Source organism: Colletotrichum fructicola, assembly GCF_000319635.2.
Source record: "Colletotrichum fructicola Nara gc5 chromosome Unknown KSG_Nara_v1_contig02, whole genome shotgun sequence".
NCBI classification, from domain to species: Eukaryota; Fungi; Ascomycota; class Sordariomycetes; order Glomerellales; family Glomerellaceae; genus Colletotrichum; species Colletotrichum fructicola.
The window spans coordinates 4,820,678-4,839,420 of record NW_027094052.1 but is presented as its reverse complement, the minus strand read 5'-3'; the positions used below and the strand labels follow the sequence as shown (position 1 = coordinate 4,839,420).

At 53.0% G+C, this 18,743-nt stretch overlaps 2 protein-coding genes across 2 annotated transcripts; both read right to left on the bottom strand.

The window, feature by feature from the left end:
- Window positions 1-90: 90 nt before the first annotated feature.
- Window positions 91-537, bottom strand: CGGC5_v004094 (putative extracellular serine carboxypeptidase; the record flags this gene model as incomplete). The annotated part of the gene is made up of 1 exon (XM_032033087.1): window positions 91-537. The coding sequence occupies one exon, from the start codon at window positions 535-537 to the stop codon at window positions 91-93; it is 447 nt and encodes a 148-aa protein (XP_031887701.1).
- Window positions 538-3,197: 2,660 nt separating this feature from the next.
- Window positions 3,198-5,558, bottom strand: CGGC5_v004093 (putative transcriptional regulatory protein; the record flags this gene model as incomplete). Its single annotated transcript, XM_032033088.1, has 1 exon — window positions 3,198-5,558. The coding sequence occupies one exon, from the start codon at window positions 5,556-5,558 to the stop codon at window positions 3,198-3,200; it is 2,361 nt and encodes a 786-aa protein (XP_031887696.1).
- Window positions 5,559-18,743: the final 13,185 nt, after the last annotated feature.

Genomic DNA, 18,743 nt, shown 5'->3' with positions numbered 1-18,743 from the left:
ATCTAGGACAACATCAGCCTCATTTAGACCCTTGTTGAGCGTCCCGTTATTGACCCCCTTCTCCATATGATTGTAGAATTCCGAGACGTACTAGAAGCTGTCTGGCAGTATCTTTGTCAGCGTGCTTGCGAAATCGACATCGTTGAGCAATGCCACGCCAAACTCCTTCTTTATCGCAGCGATCTCCTGCATGTCACCCCTTGATAGAATGGAGTCAACTTTTTTGATGACTAGCTTCACACCCTCAGAGAAGTTCCGTGGCATGGCCTGCTCGACGGGAGTCCAAAACTGCCAAAAGTCTCCGATGGCGTGAATGACGGCAGAGGAAGCATGGTGGGCAGCAAACACCCCTGGCGTGATCACAGATTGCCATGCCGGGAGGGCGCCCGCATAGCTCCCGCCGATCAACACCCAAGGAGACTTGTCAACGTTGGCACTCCCGCAGTTGTCGAAACCGAACTTCACCGTCTGAGCAAAGCGCTTGTTGTCTTGAAGCGATTGAGGAACGGTGTGGTACTGCAGGGTCTCTGCAGTCATCGTCTTCAAGGGCTGGGGCTTTCCATAATACCGATCTGCACGGCTGGTTGTCAGGACAGACGCTTCACTAGGCATAAACCAGCACCTAGTGGAAGACATCTACGTTCAAAAAGGACGACCGCTCCTTGAAGCTTTTCACCGTACAAGTACGCGAGCCTTTGATTGATCAAGTGCCATGCATATTCCTCTGCATCTGCCTCACCGACGTTCACCATGAAGATGGGATATCCCGGGCCGCCCCAAATTTTTGCATTGTGCCAGTACCGCTGTTCAAAACAACCCTTCGTGGGGTCAGTATGGTCAATTAGCTGTGTGAAGGTAGCGAGAGTGGCATCCTCCTGCAAACTGTTGGAGGCCTTGAGACATTGCCGGTTGCGCCTGAGATCGAGCTCTTGGAGCGAAAAAGTGGCAGACGCAGCAGTGGCGAGCACTGCTGCGATGGTAAACAGTGATACCCTCATCGAATCAAGTTACTGAAGACTCGAGGACCGTCTTGATGTCCAAAAGAAAGCTGACGATAACGGCCGTAACAAGCGTGACCTTTGCCACGAGAATCTCGGTCAAGATGTAAGAGGCACAACAAATCTATCAACACCCAAACGACCCGATGGTATGCGTAAAAGCCCTAACTCAAGGTGCGCCTCAATCCTGCAACTCAGCAGACAGAAACCCAGTTGGCCCAGCCAGCCAAGTCACCACCGAAGGTTCAGGTAGACAAGACGAACTGGCTCGGCATGACATCCATCACGTACTCAGTTTACCCCATCATACCTCTCGACTTCACACGCAGGTCTTGCAGGCCCAAAGCTTAGGACGTCGCAGAGTTAGAGAAGCGGTAAAGAGGGTCAGTTGAGCTCTACCGTGGCGCAAATATACACAAGGTGGAACTTTCGTCTAGTCAGAAGTCAGTGAACCGATTCAACGCAGCAAGACAAGTCTAAGTCTGCATGACCCAGGTTCATATTGGCCTAGACCACCTGGAGGGGAAGGCTGCCACTGCCACCGTTCAACTGGCCCTGCCAGGCACAACTCAGTCTTCACCCCCTGAGTTTAGGAGTCCGTAATATCAACATCAGTGAAACCTAGTGATGAACTTCTGCTCCTTGGAGGCTGGAAGGGGGCACGTCTTGGTCTCTGGACAGCAGCAGCGACCGCACCACGAGTATCCAATCGGCTCAGACAGGATCCATGGACACTTCAACTACTCGGCATTTACTCTCAGATCTCGATAGTAAACCGCACTGCTCTGGACAACACCAAACCAAAACATTTACTCTGTATATGAATTGAAAAGTTCTCGGCCCAATCAAACTCTCAACAACCCATCTTAAGCAAACGTCAGAGTGGCTGAACGACTGATCTAAAAGGGCTCGCCCAAGTTGCTTCTTCTGCCAGGGTGCCCTCCATACTGTTTATACGAGCATATAGATCGGGTAAACGCTCATTCCACTCGCAGCCGGTCTCTCCCCTCAGCCCCGGGCATTCACTTCTGGCGCCTCAAGTTACACAAGTTTGCCCGCTGACGCCTTTACGTACCCTTTTTCAAAACGCCACAAGGCGTTGTTGTCATTTCTCCTCGTTTCTTTTTCCTAAACTCTATTTTTCGCATTGTTTTCTTTTCTCCCTCCAGCTGACATGGACTTTCCTCCCTTACTCCTGGGCATCCCACACGTCGCTGCCTTGATCCGACGTCCGGCCAAGGCACTCCCTTGAGTCCGATGTAAACTAGAATGCCAGAGAATCACGCAATAGGCTTGATATTCAGTTGATCGTTCAGTATTTGAAGAGTAATTGCCCTTTCTGAACAAATCGGGATCTAAAAATCAGCATCGCAGACTTGGCCCAATGGAGAGCCGCTCTTAGTAAGGTCTCGGAAGTCCCCCCGAGACATTGACACACACGTACACACACTCACACACCCTACATTCCACATTGTCCGGGGTGGCTGACGGCCGACGAGCGAGCGTGGACAAAATCTCTCCCGGTCTCCCCGAGAGACGGACGGATGCTCCCTTACCTCCCCATGATCCAGACGCGTACCAGGTAACTGGAAAACGCATTCCCACGGCCATTTTTTCGAATGAGACCGCGCATTCCATTACAGTTTTCGCTCGTGGCAGACTGAGGCAACACGCACTCGCGCGCACGCCGACCTCACGCGGGCCTTGCCGTTGCAGCACATGGGGACTGCGTGATGTCCAATTCCTCGTCTAGCCTTGTGTAACCAGCAACTGGCGGACCGCATGGGGGCGATGACAGCATTGCGACTTCAAGTCATGGCGCATGGACAAGATGGATATTATATCTGGAGATTGTAAGATCAATTTTTTCCAAGACCTCAAAGGAAGGGAGATTTCCGAGATCGGTCGTCAGATGGTCAATGGCCAAGAGACCTGGCTGGATCTCCCAGGAGGCGCAGAACCCCCCTTCTGCGGTCTCGTACAGAATTAGACGCCAGGCCAATGGCTTCCCAGAGAAAGCCTTCCCGGGTGTAAATAATAAACAGGGAGTCGGTCGTAGCTTCGTACCCGATGAAGAAAAAAGGAAACAAAAAGCAATCATGGTAACATGAGTAACCGCCCAAACGTCACAGCTGATGATCCATTGCTGACCCCTTCCACCCCCTGAAAATGAACTGCTCCTTCAATCACCAAACGCCCTCAGGTAAAGCTCTCACTGAACTGAGGCAGGGGATTGCCTCCAGCCACCTGTGAGAAAAACGCCGGCCCCCAATCCCCGATATTTTGGTCGGCAGCCATCTGCCCAGTAAACTCTTCAAGATCCTCGAGAGCAATTCCAAAACGCTGACCCTGGTGCTGGTTGACGTATGACTCGATGTTGGCGACATCCGGGCCGCTGGCGCTTGCGTTCATGGTGACCTCATTGCTCAGGGGCCCGGGTGCTGTTGCGAATGTCTGCGTCGGCGAATGATGCGGCATGTTGCCACCTGGGTAGCCCTCCTGCCCGACGGGATATTGAGCACTGTTAATCGCCGTAAACGAGGAGGCTGCCTGCCGCGAGTCTCGCCTGCCTTCCAAGCCGCCGCTGGCACTGAGGTGGGAGTACTCGGGTCCCATTGAAGAGCTGCGTTCCAGAGTGCTTGCTCGGGAGCCATCCGAGGCGTCGTACCCGAGAGATCGATCTTCATCCATGATGATACCATTGCTTGTAATCCTATCGGCCTTGACCCTCCACTCCTCAAGCCCACCGCCTCCCGAGCCCAACCGAATGCTCAGTGTTCCATCGCCGCTCCTTCTACCGTTTCGCTGGGTATAATCCACAAAGACCTTTGTGAAGTATTGATCCATGTCCTTGAAGTACGTCACATAATTTGAAGCCATGCTGAAATATGGTGCGACCCTCTGCAGTGCGGTGTAGGCGATCCCAGTGTTTCCTGTTTTCGTGAGGTCGGGTATCGCTCCTGAAGCTCGTTCCTGGATCTCTTCATCGCTGGCCATGTGCTTTTCGGTGTCCAGCTGAGGATAGTGGCGCGCGTAAATTCCCACAAACGCCGCCTGCCAAATGGCGAAAATGACAAGAGACGATTGAGGTAGCTTGTCGCGGCATGTCCTGATCAAGTCAATGATCTCCCGCGCAGCTTTGAAAACCTGCTCCGCACTTCGATACCAAAAGTCGTCCGGAACGATGGCGGGATCGAAGACTGGCTCGTCCAAAGGCCCGATTGGCTTCTCGCATTTGATAGCGATGAAGGGGATGTACTCTCGATGTAGCATGATCCGGCAGAGGGCTCCAAGCATGTGCAAGGACACATACATGCTGTTGTCATGTTTCCAAAAATTTGAACTAGACCAGGTGAACTCTTCTGGCAGATGAGCATAAAAGGCCTCTACCTTGGTATTGAGCTGATAAAAAGTTGAGTCCTTATTCCAAGGGGGATACGCTTCCGTGTGGCGGCCACCAGCAAAGCTGTACTTGGTAATGTCTCCCCAAAAGTCGGCGAGTTGCACAAAGCGGCTAAGAACGCTGTCGTCGATAGGGCGCTCCATTTCTTGTCCCACCTGTCGGAGGAAGCCGGTGTAGACGGCACGGCCCAGATCGAACGCGTGTTCGGTACACGGCAGTTGAATCTGCAAGTCGTCGGATCGAACCATGGAAACTCGCTCGGATCCACATGATAGTAACCGGTCGAGGATGAGACAACTGAACATGGTGCGTCGTCGTATCTCCTGGTCTTTCCACGACTCGGACGGCAACTGCGCCGACTTATGTGACCGGGACAAACCCAAAGCCCTCCTTCCACGAAGAGGCTTGTCGCCAAATCCTAGCTTTAAGCCCTGAGCCATACGAATAGCCACGCCGACGTACATCCACGCGGCCAAGCCGCCACTGGGTTGGCTCCATTTGTATAAACCCAGCATCAAGAAGGCTTGAACCCGGACAACGGACGCCGACGTTAGGGCTGATTCCAGTGTTCCCAGAGCTGCCGTGAGAGCATTTGCGAAGTATTCCGACGCTGCTGAAGGATCTGCGCGAGGAAGAGCACCTCGAGATTTTGGGCCTGCAACTTTGTCGTATGTCTGGTGTGCGACGTACTTGACCAACTCGGGTTGGAATCTAGCCGTAAGGGCCAAGATACCTAGGAGAACTAAGTTGACATCCGCAGACGGTTTCTTGATCTCCTTGTCGTGTATGATGCTCTTCAGCGTAGGAAGATGTAGAAACGGGAGCTCGGTTGCAAAGTGCAGCTTGTAGATGTCGAAAAGTTCATGCCAAATCTTGCCCGACAGATATGGCATCGACAACACTTCCTCCGCCTTTGCAGTTCCATCGAGTTGGAAGGTGTCATCCAGCTTCTTGACTCGCTTTCGATCAGGGCCTGCCTCCCTCTCCTGCTTCGGTACAGTTGGCGGTTCTGCTCGCTTGGCCGGTAGGGGCGTGGGCTCCGGGAATTCACATTTGTGACCAGCCTTGATGCAAGTGTCGCAGGGGGCGCCAGAGTTGTCATTGTCGCATTTGATCTTCGACTTCCTACACCTCTGGCAAGCTATGCTAGACCTCATCGGAGGCCGCATACCTCTGGAGGGTCTCTTGCCGCTCGGGGCGCCCGTTAACAGAGGCCTCGGCTCATCGTCGTCGGGCGCGACAGAGGAATGGCTTGACCTGGACCCGGTCAAAGGTTGCCGATCCGGAGGGTCTCCTACGGCGGGGGGGACGGCTGACCCCTCCGATGGCGGAAACGTTTCTTGGAATCTCCTCTTCGGCGTGGTCTGGGTGGAAGAGACAGTCCGGGCGTCATCAGCGTTTTCGGGTGAGAGAATAGACTCGATGCGATAAATGGCGGAAATCGTGACGGTTCGGGCCTGTTATAGACCCGCGGAGCCGGTAAGGGTGGCGGACGATGGGAGAAGAGGACCGGTTAAAATGAGTCGGTGCACCAAGTACCACTGTCCCCTCCTGGTAAACCCACGCAGATCCAGGGTGACTGTGCTCGTGACAGAGTGACTTGGAGGGAAGGACGGCAGGAGATGAAGAGTCGGACGACCAAGACCAAGATCTGTCGAGATGAGCTAAATAAGGCACCCCTCGAGTGTCACGGGCGCGCAGGGAGTGGCTGTTGACGACTTGCAACCTACGGGTGTTTGCTTCGGGTAACACACGAGAACCTGCAGCAAGCCGGGGAGCTGTTGGTCGGCGATAAGTAGATTGATACAGCAAGGGCTGTCTACATCCAGTCGACGGTCGGGAGTAGCTACAGCTAGTATCCAAGAAAGTGCCGCCGTACGTCTCCGAAGCTGGGTAGTGAGCGGGTGACGAGATAGGTAGCTGAGGCTGGTGGTTGCTCGGATGAGAGATGAGATAACGAAGCGGTTTCTGCTTGTGGTGCAGAGCGGTCTGAGTAGATGTGTGAGGCACGAAATGTGTTGGTTGCGAAATTGCGTCTCGTAGAACAGACGCTGACGAAGACGATTGGGAAACAGGCGCGCGCAAAAATAGGCGGAAGGATGCAATTCGTAAGGAATCGGGGAAGCAGGATTGCGAATTTAATCGGGGGTGGAAGGCCGGGACGAGCAATAAGCAATGAGAGGTGGTCAAAAGCTCGCGTTCCCACGGCGGCAGACAGGGAGGGTACAGCCCAATGAACCGGTGGAAATGTTGAACGGCGGCTTTGGCCGTGCTGTCGACTCAATTTGACTGTGTGCCGGGCGGCACCTACACAATGTTGGTCCGCCTCTCCCTTGCTTGTTGTCTCTCTCGGTATATTTGGCTTTGTTTCTCTGCCCCTCCCCGTCATGTGCTGTTCGCTAGCATCGCCTGGATCGACAATGTCTGAAATAAGGCTGGATGCCTCGACGCTGCTTCGCCGTTCTCCAGGTCGCTGGTTTTGTTAGGGTAATTCCATCGAGACACAGTTAGAATAGCCCGACAGCACAGTCAAGTGAGCCGAGCTGCCCTCTCCCAAAAGCGGCGCGTCGTGCGGTGCGGGTGCTTGTGGTATATTTCGTAGGTATGCGCCCCCCTCGACCACTCAGGCCCCATGTCTCTGATCAACCCCACGCGCAGAAGGAATAATGTAGCGGGCACTGGTGGGAGGGGTTGCTGCATATGCACATAGGCAGACAGCAAGCAGCAGGAGTCTAGGTTGAACGCAAGCAAGGATGCTGGGAAGATATCCGGGTGGTGTCAACCGGAGATGTGACGAGCTTCCCCGTCGACGATGGCATACCAGAGTTGGCACATGAATGTGATGCGTGTGTGTACATCGGTGGCCCTGTTCGACGGTGCACAGAACGAACCTCGCCGAATATCTCGCGTGCATTCGTGTTTGAGAGCAATCATCAGCCCCGCGTGACCAGATATACTCCCCGGCCAAAGCACTCTCTTTGAATTTTGACCAGGGCCACTTGCTCACATCTGGGCGTCATCCGCCGTTGCCTCACTCGCAGGCAGGTACGGTGCTCACACTGCTGGCCCCGACAGGCAAGAACGGCCAGACTTGGGATTCGGCCGGCCGGCCCCCGCTTGATGGATGGCTGGGAACTGCTGTGTGCGATCCTGGCATATCGATCTTTATTCAAACGGTTTTATCAGCGGGAACGGCTGCGGTGGAACACTCGGCGGAGAAGCAAGGCGGTGGATGCCAGAACATCGTCATTTGGTGGCGATGGGTGCGTCTGAATGCGATGCGGGAGTATCGTGAGACTAACAATTCCAACATTGGCTTGTCTGATATGGTCGCCCCGTCCGACGCCCTCTGAGGCTGCAATCGGTGTTTAGGCGTTTTCTAGACCTCTTCCATGTCGCATATTTTGGCGTCTTGTGAGAGAACCAGAACGTCTCTGACCTTGCAACCAGCGACACAGCGTTTTGTTCGGTCACCCAAGTTGTTCATGCCGAGCGTACCTTATTCCCTCGGCTCGAGCTTTGCGTGTGAAAACACACAATGCTAGTACGCCATCATACCCTGGTCGACCTTGCTGCAAGAACAGGCATGATGCCGCTGATGCTGATGCCTCAGCCCCAACGCTCTTGTAGTTGGGGTCGGTTTGGTAGTCGGGTACCGATCAGTCAGCGGTGATTTAGCGCCTGAAGACGCCTCGGGGGGCGCGGCAATGGGTCGCCAACTCAATGTCGGTTCGGATTATGGTTAGGTTATCCGTAAACGAGTGACAGGTCCGGGGCTTATTATGATAAGATGGAAATGGTGTGCAGAAGTGAAGGGAACGTATTCCCTCCCTCTGGCCTTAAGCTATGAAGCCTATGCCGGTCATGGGCCGCGCCGCGTGGAACGCAGCCGAAGCATCCATGGCGGCTGGGGCTGACGTTGTGGGTGTGCGGTGGTGCAGTGCGGTACGGTAGGATGCCTGGTGCTTGATGCTGGGGCGACGGTAGTTCTCGACGACGACTGGCCGCACGTATCCATGGAACAGCGATTCTGTCTTGCTTGGCCCTGCTCTCTCACTTCGGTCCGTGTCCCAGAATGCCCTGGCTCCGGGCTGGGAATCGGCCGATCTCTGGTTGCTTGAGGGGTCGATTGGGCTCCTAGCTGCGCTATTCGCAGATGGGTAGCAAAAGACCAGGATGCGGAAGCAGGGCAGGGGCAGCAATGGCTGGCTGATTTGCAGGGTGGCATCGCCGCGTGAGCATCCAGCGCTTGAGTTGCAAAATTGCAACTGGGCTCCCGGGCTTATTGGCAGGCCTTTTGACAAGTCGGAAAACGACAATGGCGCACCAGTTGGAGTGAAACCGAAAAGAAAGCAATGGGTAGACGCAATTCGGCACACGGTCCCCGGCAGTCCGCGCGAGCAGATTCCAGAGTACGAAGATCCAAATTTGCGAGGCATTTGTCGAGAGACGGACTGGTAAAGTTCGCACTCTGCGTGTACATTCGTATCAAGTAAGGATTGGGTAGAAACTGGACTGGATCAGCCCGCAATGACAAGGTCGAGTGTAAGGGTGAACCCTGGCTGAGCTTCCATGTTTAGCTGGTGGCGGCGGATGTGCCCGCTGAGAAGAGACCAAGCTCCAAGTTGTCAGCTCCAGGGCCTGCTCCAGGTCCATCTCTATCCCATCCCCCAGCTCCGTGCCCACTCCCTCCTCATGGCCGTCGATTCAGCGTGTCGGTTCGACGTCGGCAGGATGAATCGTCGAGCTGCGGCTCAATGGTTCATCCGATGCTTGAGCTTTCTCAGATGCTGAGGGCTTGCGGGCATCGTCCGGCAAGAAGTGGACGGGTCTTGCTGGATACGGAGCCGGAGGTGGAGGAAGTCTAGGGAGACATCGATACCGTACGGGGTGTAGGCGAGTCGTCGGTGGCGTGGCTGGACGTCCCTTGTCTCAGTTGGCGGGCAGTGGTCAAATGATGAAGATGGCCGTGATGGGCAGCGAAAAGGCCGGGGTCTGGGTGGACGGAATGCGTCGGAGTTGCTGGCGAGCCAATCCGCCTGCTGGAATTGGGGAGCTTGGGAACCTTGGGGGCCCTTGGCGGTCCAGAACAACAATGCTCCTTCTCAGGATGTCTCGCGGGGAGAGACAACGAACGATGGTTACACGAAGGGAAGAGACAGAGAATGCCAACGCCCGCCGCTGACATTGGCGTGGCACTGGTAGGTGGCAGTTGGGGAGTTGGGGAGTTGGGGTGGTTGATGGAAAGTGCCTGTGGAGGTTAGCTTTTCCATTCAGTTTTCCATGGCCATCGGACCCGACCTGAATGGAAATATCGATATTTCACCCTTCCTTCCCTCCTTCCTCCCCTCCTCTTCCTCGGCCGCCCAGGCGCCTACGCTAACCTTCCCTCCTTATGTAAGAGACCAATGACATTCCAACTGGCAGCTGCGACCAGCAGGCGGGCACCATGCCTCCTGCACTTGTCCGTGCTCAACAAGACGCACTTCAGAGGAAACAGCTTCGAGGTAATTAGACGTCGACGGTCTAGACTTCCACCCATCATCGTCATTCCTTCCTTCTTTCCACATCGACAGCCACTTCGGGCTGGCCATAGGGATAAACATCGGAGAATGTCATAACCTCCGTTCCGACCTCTGATCTACGTACCAACACATACTCAGCAAGGGCCAAGAAGCTTGTCTCTGTCCCCGGAACTGTCCGAGCACCACTCAGACACCCTCCGGACGGAGCCTTTGCCCTCCGGCTCGCTCGCTCGGATATCTCCCTCGCATCCCCACGGCGATACCATACTTGAACTCCCATGCCTTATCTCGAAAGACGGCCTGGATTACTCTGGAAATAGGGCCGCCGTCGTTTATGCAGACTACCCTTCATCATGAGCACGCACCGGATGCAGGTCATCACAAAGGCGGTGGGGATCATCATCGGACGATTCCCCGGCTCCGCGACTGTCTCTGCTTCGACCTCACTTCCCCGTCACCGACCTTTAACTGAGGAATACAACACAACGTCTGTGAAATGAGGCGAACCTCTGCGTCATCCATCGCCGCCTTTCGTGACCCGACATTGTGGGTTAGGGTGTCTGTCCCCGGGGCAAGCCTCCCCGAGGAACACTGTTATTGACAGGGAGAACCACGCTCGAGTCGTTCGGCTCCCAAGTCTCACGACATTCGTTTTCGTGCCTCGCAGGAATACCACCATTTTGTTTAGCCTACCCTATTGTCTCGCCGCCACTCTGCTGCTCGGGCAGAGCCCAGCCACTATTGTTCATAGGGAAAGACTCGCCTCGTCCCTGACCTTCCCCCATCCACATATCCCATCGCACCCCGAGACACCCCGAATCGAATTCTGGACTGCCATCTACGCAACGGAAGCTGTCTCGGCCCATGACGACATACAACTTTGCCCTGCAACCTCGACCAACTACAATCACTACGATCGCGACATGCCGAGGCGGGTTTTTCGAAGCACCAAGACATGGCAACAGCCACTGGTTATCATATCGCGGGAATCGCCCAGTCATGGATTCAACCCAAAGTGCCGGTCTAATGCCAGCATCAATATCCAACGACATTCCATAGGACAAACTCTCCTCGAGAACTTCATCTTCACTGATAACCATCGATCACCATTCAACTTACTTCCCGCAGCTGGTGACTAACAAATCTTCCGACTAACATAGTCTTTATCCTACAGTTTTCTGCTCGCCACAAGCCGGGAGACATTCAGTTCGGACCGCAACAACGATGCATACTTGCAGCCCAGCCCTCGAAAGCTCACTGCGAGGGAACGATCAGTGCCAAGCATTTCCGAATGGGTGGTAAAGTCGCTCTTGAGGTTAAGACATGCGGTGAGCATTTGTCTGTTTCCTAACCTAGAAAAAGAAAAGCTGTGCTGCAGGGAGCTTCAGACTGCTGATTGCAAAGACTGGCAGCCATCTTTTTATGCGGTTATTCGTCAATGGGCACAGGACGCCCCGAACATATCGCAGCAACCCCAAATACCTCGCCTTTTCCGACAATGCTGGTGTGAATACTGATGGAGCTCGCTAAACAATCCACATGCCAGAGACAACCCGCTTCATCACCATCACGGGACACCCAAGTTACGCCTGTACTGCATTGCCATCTATTTGGAGGCCATCAAGCAGCATGGCAAAAGGCGAGAGGCATTTTCCCCAAAACCCTGTGCTCGCGTAATTACCGTGAGGGCTGAACCCGAATTCGAAGGAATGCTCCTCATTGGAATCATTCATTGGATGGCACGACCTGAATGCAGTCTCGCAGACTTGCTTGTTTGGGAGAAATTCTGCTCGAGCAGTAAGACTTTGTACGGCATTTGAGCCCCTTAATTGCTGGGAAAGCGGCTGAATAGCCTGCGATTGTACCGACGGTGTCTCCAGAAGTGAAAGTTGTTGCGCTTGGAGGCTGGAAACAGGTGGCCCTCAGGCTAACTGGCAACACATGCCTGGATGATCGCCTATGCTCGCTCAGCACAGATTAAGCTTGGCATGGCGTGCCATCAGGATGGACCATCTCACAACCAACAAAGCGAACTCGCTACGAGTTAGCTTTGACTGCAGCCTCTGGGCAATTCACATAGGTGACAGGTTGCCAAAGGTCTTCGCCTGTCTCCTGGTGCAATTTGATGTCTTCTCTCCAACTTCCAGACGCTTTCAATAGTCTGGCCAGGTTTCCCCGATTGGAACCTCCTACGGCGCTATCCAGGGCACAGCAGAGAGTTTCGGGAGCGCGCTGTCCAGCCGTGCTCTTGCTTTCATCTGGGCACCCAAGATTGAGCCATGTCTGCGTTTAAACATTAGAATCGGGACAGGGCGATGGGCATGGGTGCATAAGAAGCGAAATAGAGCTCCGCCCGACATCCGAAGGGCTCGCACAATGCCATGCAACATCTCGAGTTGAGGGAATTCCATCCTCATCCCTCGCAAGCCATCCACTTTGACGGAAGTGGGAACAAAAGTCGACACGCCAGGCGAGAATCACCCCAACAGGATCGTTTCTCGATCTGATCACCGCCAAGCTTTTGCATCTCAGTATTCGACCTTTCGGAACTTGATCTGAGAGCTGTACGGGCTCAGCAAACCTTCATTACACGATCCTTTTCGGCAGCATTTTGAGCCACGGCTTCAATGACGCCAGCGTCGATGACTTCTCAGCGCTGCGGCCTTGTGTTTACTGATCTCCCTCGGCAGGGGAGCTCGTACAGCAAGCCCTGTGGACTTTACAGCCCTACTTCCCCGTGTCTTGCCTTGGTTTGGGCGACTGCCAACACGGCTTGCGGCTCTGATCCTTCCCTCGGGTAGATGATCAGGAGGTTACATTCATTGCCCCTTGGCTTGGGCCCGGCCGTGGCTGCCCTGATGGAACTATGCTCCCATGGGGAGAAGCCTATCTACTTCGGTTGTGATTCCAGCTTAACTTGACCACAGATGAAGAGTCTAGGACATTACTCTGAGACGTTACTTGAGGATACTGGTGAGCTAGATTGCAACGATTCCCATTATGTGGAACGGATTGCGCGACCATGAATGAAGGCACGTCGACCTCCGCAGTTTTCTTGGTTGGTCGCAACGTAGCCAGCCCACTATCTGAGAGGATGGAGGTAAGGTGACTTGACCTGAGAATAAGAAATGCGGCAGATGACTCCTCGTGACTTGGGCGACGCTGGCCTTCCCATGCTCAGTAGGCGTCGCGAACAGTCCATACCTGCTCTTGTCCCGTTGTAACATCACTCCCGGGCTCCACAATAGATTTCTCAAAGATATCTGAAGCATATAACTCGCGAAAGGTCGATGGCAGTGGCTCTTCGATGCTGCTGCCTTGGAATATTTTGACCATCGGCAACCCGTGTGCCGTCTTTGGGTGGGTGATCGGCCCCCTTAGCAACAGCTGAGAGGAAGCCGCGCTGGTTCGTGTCCAAGGAAGCGGACTTTCATCCCGCCGGCATCGAGATCTTGCAAACACGGCAGGAGGACGGGAAGGACCCCCTCACCGTGTCTGGATGTAGGACGATGGTCACATACATGCAGCCCTCCTGCGGCGCTTGCGTTCCCCAACAAGACAGAGAGGCTTCGCCACCGACCTGAGTTTCTCCCAAACAACAGACTGGCACTCACGCAAAGCGAGTCGCTCGTTTTCGTAACTTGGGGGTTTCCATGGAAATCCTGGATGCCGCCGCTCCTCCAACCTCCCGCAGAGCGGAGGATCGGAAAAGGGCAAGCTAGAGAGGCATGCCAGCGCAGACACCGGAACGGCATCCAAGTAGATAAACGAGACACGATCGGTCGTACGTTCATGATTCATCATATCTTTGGTCTTTGGATGTTCAGACTTACGCTGCGAAGCGAGGACGGCTGGCCAAGCGTCAAGCATGCCGCTTCTCCCATGTCATTGGGAGGAAACCGGAAACAGAGAGGAATCCGGTTGATTCAAGGGCCCCAGTCATCGCTTGGTACCTTGTTTTCCCAATCACGCAACGCCCGCCGTCCGCCGTGGCGGAGCTGCGGGACAGCGGCGGCGTAGTCTACCCCCGACGGGTCCTACTTCTATGGCCGTCACATCGCCCATGCTGTAGTTTTCGACGAGCGCTTTGAACGCTTGTGTGGAATATCAGTGCCAGAAGAAGCGTATTATGTCAATCTTTGGAATAGGCCAAATCTGAAAAACAGTTGAGCTGCAAATGAGGCGATGCTGGCATGTCAAGTTATCAAGATCAAGACCAGTCTACCATAGTGACCATTGACAAGGCACCTTCTTGACACGGAAGGCCACCTAGTGTATGAAAAGGCTGTCCCCCTTCCCACGAAAAAGACATCCATCTTCGCCCCAAAAGTTCTCTGGACCACGAGTTCTCATAGCCCAGACCGTTACAGAGACCCGCTGCCGTAGCGGGGTAAACATGTGTCCCTGTCGCCGACATCGCCGAGTTCGCCGGACACCTTATGATGACTCTGCTGATAAAACGGAGCTCTGTACTTGCTTATGATTCCGCTCATCTTGCATAGGGTGCTCTAGAAATGCCCATATCAGCCCTGTGTAGAGATACTGCAGATCTGTTGATATGGGCATCACCGGACATCATCTCAGGCCTGTCTCCCTTGATGATAAGCTCAACTTGGAGACCGTAGTTTTCTTCATTAAACCTCTTCATTATTTTCTGCATACTCTCCATCAAGTGCATGTCAGAACATCCGTCTGGCGTTACGAAAGATGTAGCTCAAGGGGTCGACGCAGGCAAACAGCGCTCGGTTCGACTAATCTTGACGGCCCAGCTTTTGGCAACTTCCCATAAATCCTGGCGCATTGAAAGGCTCTCTAAACAGTCGGGGTTATTCGCTGCCTGGTATAAATCTCTAACATTATTGCTCTCCCAACACGAAAAAGAAAAAGAAATGACATCTCGAATCACACGTTTGAATACTAAATGCCCAGACGTCGTGTTGTATGCGTCCAGGTCGAGACGTCTGTCGTTAGGCCATCTATCCAAAATTGAGACCTATGATTTCCCTCGTCCCCATCCTCAAGGGAATAGATTATCAAGGGGACGATACTGGCCTAACGCTCCATCACGAGCAAGCCTCCGCCATCCCCCCACCTCTCCGAGCCGTGCCATAAACCAACCTTTCGCTGAGGAGAATCTGAAGATGATCGACTGGTTGAAAAAGTCAAAAAGCCGCAAAAAGAAGGTCCCAAGTTCGACTCGCCCGACGGACTCGAGGTTGGACCAGGCCCATTTTGGTCGCAGCTCCTCTGCCTACGGATCTGATGTTTCCAGTGATCGCCAGACCATACCAAGCCCTTTTCCCAGATTCAGTCTTGAAAGCTGGTCAGAAAATTAGCTCAGATACATGCCACCATACACGGCAGTAGCAGTCATGATCAGGCTCGATGCAATGAGTCTTTGCCTCAGGAGAGCAGCCGCACTGCGCCCCCTGAGTGCCGTGCCTACCACGCCCGCGGCCACGACTGCAACGACTACGAAGTCGTATTGGCAGCAAAAACAGCCAGCCAATGGTACTCGCACAGCAAGGTCCTCAGCCCATATTCGGGGTTTTCAGCCACTGACTTCGAACTGACCGCCTTGCGGCTCCCCCACTTCGGGGGATTCGCGCTGATCATCCAGACCATATTTACTTTGGCTGGATGACTTGTTGGAAATTTTGGCAAAGTAATGGCGTTAAATAGGTTACCTGAAGTTCCACCACCTGAATGGGAGCAACGGGCTGGTGGTTGATGGTTGGAAGGGAAGGCATGAAGGCCACTTCCTGCTGGACGGCCTGGCCGCGAATCAAGACTTGGCGGGTAAGGGCCAAGGTGGCATTGCAGTCTCGTTGATTAAGATGACCAAGGCACTGGGCGAGGGGGAAAAACAATTCAGCAGGATAAAGTCACTTTGGCCATCGTTTGTTTTTTTTCTTTTTGGGATCATGATGGAAGCGTTTAATGCTCCTAATGTCTTGCCCGAGAGTCACCTTCTTCACGAATTCAGAAGATTCAAAAGCCAGCAAAATGAACCACTGAATGCATCAAGCAAAAAGGATGTCCTCAGATCATTTGGGGCTTTCGCTCACAGAATGGGTTTCCAGACTTCCAAAGTTCGAAATGAGCGCCTTGTGGCGAGCATAAACCCACGGAATCGGTGCCGACCAGCTAGACCATGCGGCCGTTGGACGAGATGAGTAACTCAAATCGAGCTGAATTGTTGGAAACTTGGGGAAGGTAACGGCCTTAGATAGCTTACCTGGGGGGAGGAGCGGTTACGGATGGTGGGAAGGGGTCTTCCTGCCGGAAGGACCGACTGCGACATGAAACTCGTCAGGGAAGGACCTCAGCGGAACCTTGGATCTGCAAAGTCGATTGTGGAAGGGGACGGCAATGGAACTGGATACTGCAACAGAGTGCCGTCAGCTTCTGCCGGACTTGGCATGGCTTGTCCACTGCTTGCCACAAGAGTCGTCTCCGTCGCGGCTACAGGCGACTGCATGTTAAGGCGACATCAGCCAAGCTGTTGGCTCTATTATTCGGCAATTACATCCATCTGATAAACTAAAAATGCGGGCATTACCACCAACGATAACGTTGTGAGGGTAAGGAAGCCTGAGATACGTCGCAGATGGGCGAGCACTTCTTGTTCAAAAGCGGGTTACATTCAACTTCCACAATACCGTCTCAAAGAACAATAAAATCTTAGACTTTGTCTAAATAGGTGTTTCGCCGTCTCCAAAGAGTCCACATACAGCCAGATGACTACATCAATCAACTCATTTTCAAGACGGGTCGAAAGTATCAAAAGCAATTGGTCAGCCGAAGCTTCGTCATAATCAGAGACAGACAGACCACCAATGGGATCGAAAGCTCCGTCAATATCAAGGAACGGAGCACCGAAATTTCCGTAGATAAGCTAACATCACTTCACTTCACTTCACTTGCATCATCACAGGAAACGATACCGTGGTACATCTGGCCCGGCGTATTCAGTCAAATCAGCAGACATTGAGTGACGAAGACGCCACAAACTACTCGGAGCGTATGGTCAGCACTTGAGATACAGTGAAATCTTCTCCGAACTATGAGACTTAACTGAGCGTAGCTTGTGCGATCGCAAGTAACAGCGAAACCGATCTGTGATGCTTTGATGTGTGATGCTTTCATTCAAATTTCAATGGTCTGTGTACTCATATCCCCCCTCGAGATTTGCCCCGGCGCAATAAAAAGACATGTAGAACGAGGGCTCGTCTGCCATAATCAGTAACTAGGGGGATGCTGAAGATAGAGGCTCCTGAACCGCAACGTTCACCACTGGTATCGGGACATTCCCCGGCATGGTATCCCTATTGGAGGTGACTACGAAGCTATATTGATGTCTTCCTGCCGTCTATGAAGTCTGAGATAGGCTTTAGCAACGGAGGGCAGGAAATTGGATTGATGTATAGGATGTTTTCGCAAATGGATTGGAATCTTCTTATCTTCCAGTCGGCCACCCGAAATAATATGACAATAGTTCACCTATAATCGATGACTCGTACGCCTCATCGCTGTCGTCCTGTGTGTATCATCATTCGAATATCTTGTCGTGGCGAGATGGCTTCAACCCTTTTTGAATTTTGAGCTTCTCTGCGACTCATTTTCAACATTCAAAGATGTGGCATCCTAAACCACTAAACCAGAGAGGAGAACAAATTTAGGACAGTCATCATCTTCTTCGTGGTTTGGTTCCGAGAGAATTCCTACAGGTCAGTTACTATTTAACATCTCAGGTCTTCGTCGATAACGTGATGCTACTCGTCGTAGTACCAAGCACGTCCGTCTAAGGTGCGCTCTCGGCAGGAATATATATGTATAAGGCCACCGTTTACAAAGTACTCAACCTCAGAAAGCAAAATGTGAAAGGGTGTTCTCGACTTTACTCTTGTGGTTTTAACCAGTCGTCATTGGACTCATACTTCTACGGGAAGATGTGTTGTCACTCGAATTTCGCAAGGCTCCCTCACCAGCTCGCCAGATCTCTCCCCTTCAAAGGCTGGAGCTTATACGCATATGAATAACCCAAAACCTGATCACAAGACCTAGAAATTGGATGGGAAATTGTTAGCATATCCAACCAAGACTTGCGCAACGAATGAAAATGAGGACAAAACTACACGATGCGGAAATACGATCCAGAAGCTTCATTCGGCCTCCCTCCTAGGCAGCAAACAAAATTTGATGCCTATTCCATATCCCTTAGAATTACCCTTTATACTATAGACGCACCATTTGCTTGAAGCCGTTGGAAGTCTGGTAGGTACTTCTGATTCACCCAGCGAGGTGTCGACGGCATCAGGGGCACGCTTTCTGACCTGGCGCGCGGAATATTTAAGTAGGTTCCCCGTCTATGAAGATACCCAGCAACCCGCTGCGCTGCATGGAGATTATCTTCCAAATTCGACGCATCGGTGTCGCCGCTCTCTGGCACGGTCCCGTCACGGTATCTGCATTTACCTCTTGCGGGATCGTGATAGTATTATGAGAGCCATGTGGTTCGCGTTCATACTGTATTTTCGCCGTCCGTTAATTTTTAGTATGTATTCAGAGGCGAAATACTCCAAAACCTAATGAAGTGAAAAAGGCCCCTGGGGGGAAACCAAATAAAAGCAGCACCGGCGCAATCAAGATCTCGCAAAGAAGGTGTTATTGTGGACCATCCTAGTGGAACTATCATAACAACCTACAGACATTGTCTCTGACAAGACTCAGAGACATGTTACTCTACAACCTTTACACCTTTTGACGTCAATCTACCACGGCTCCCCCCATGAATTGAGAGCAACCCGGAGCCCA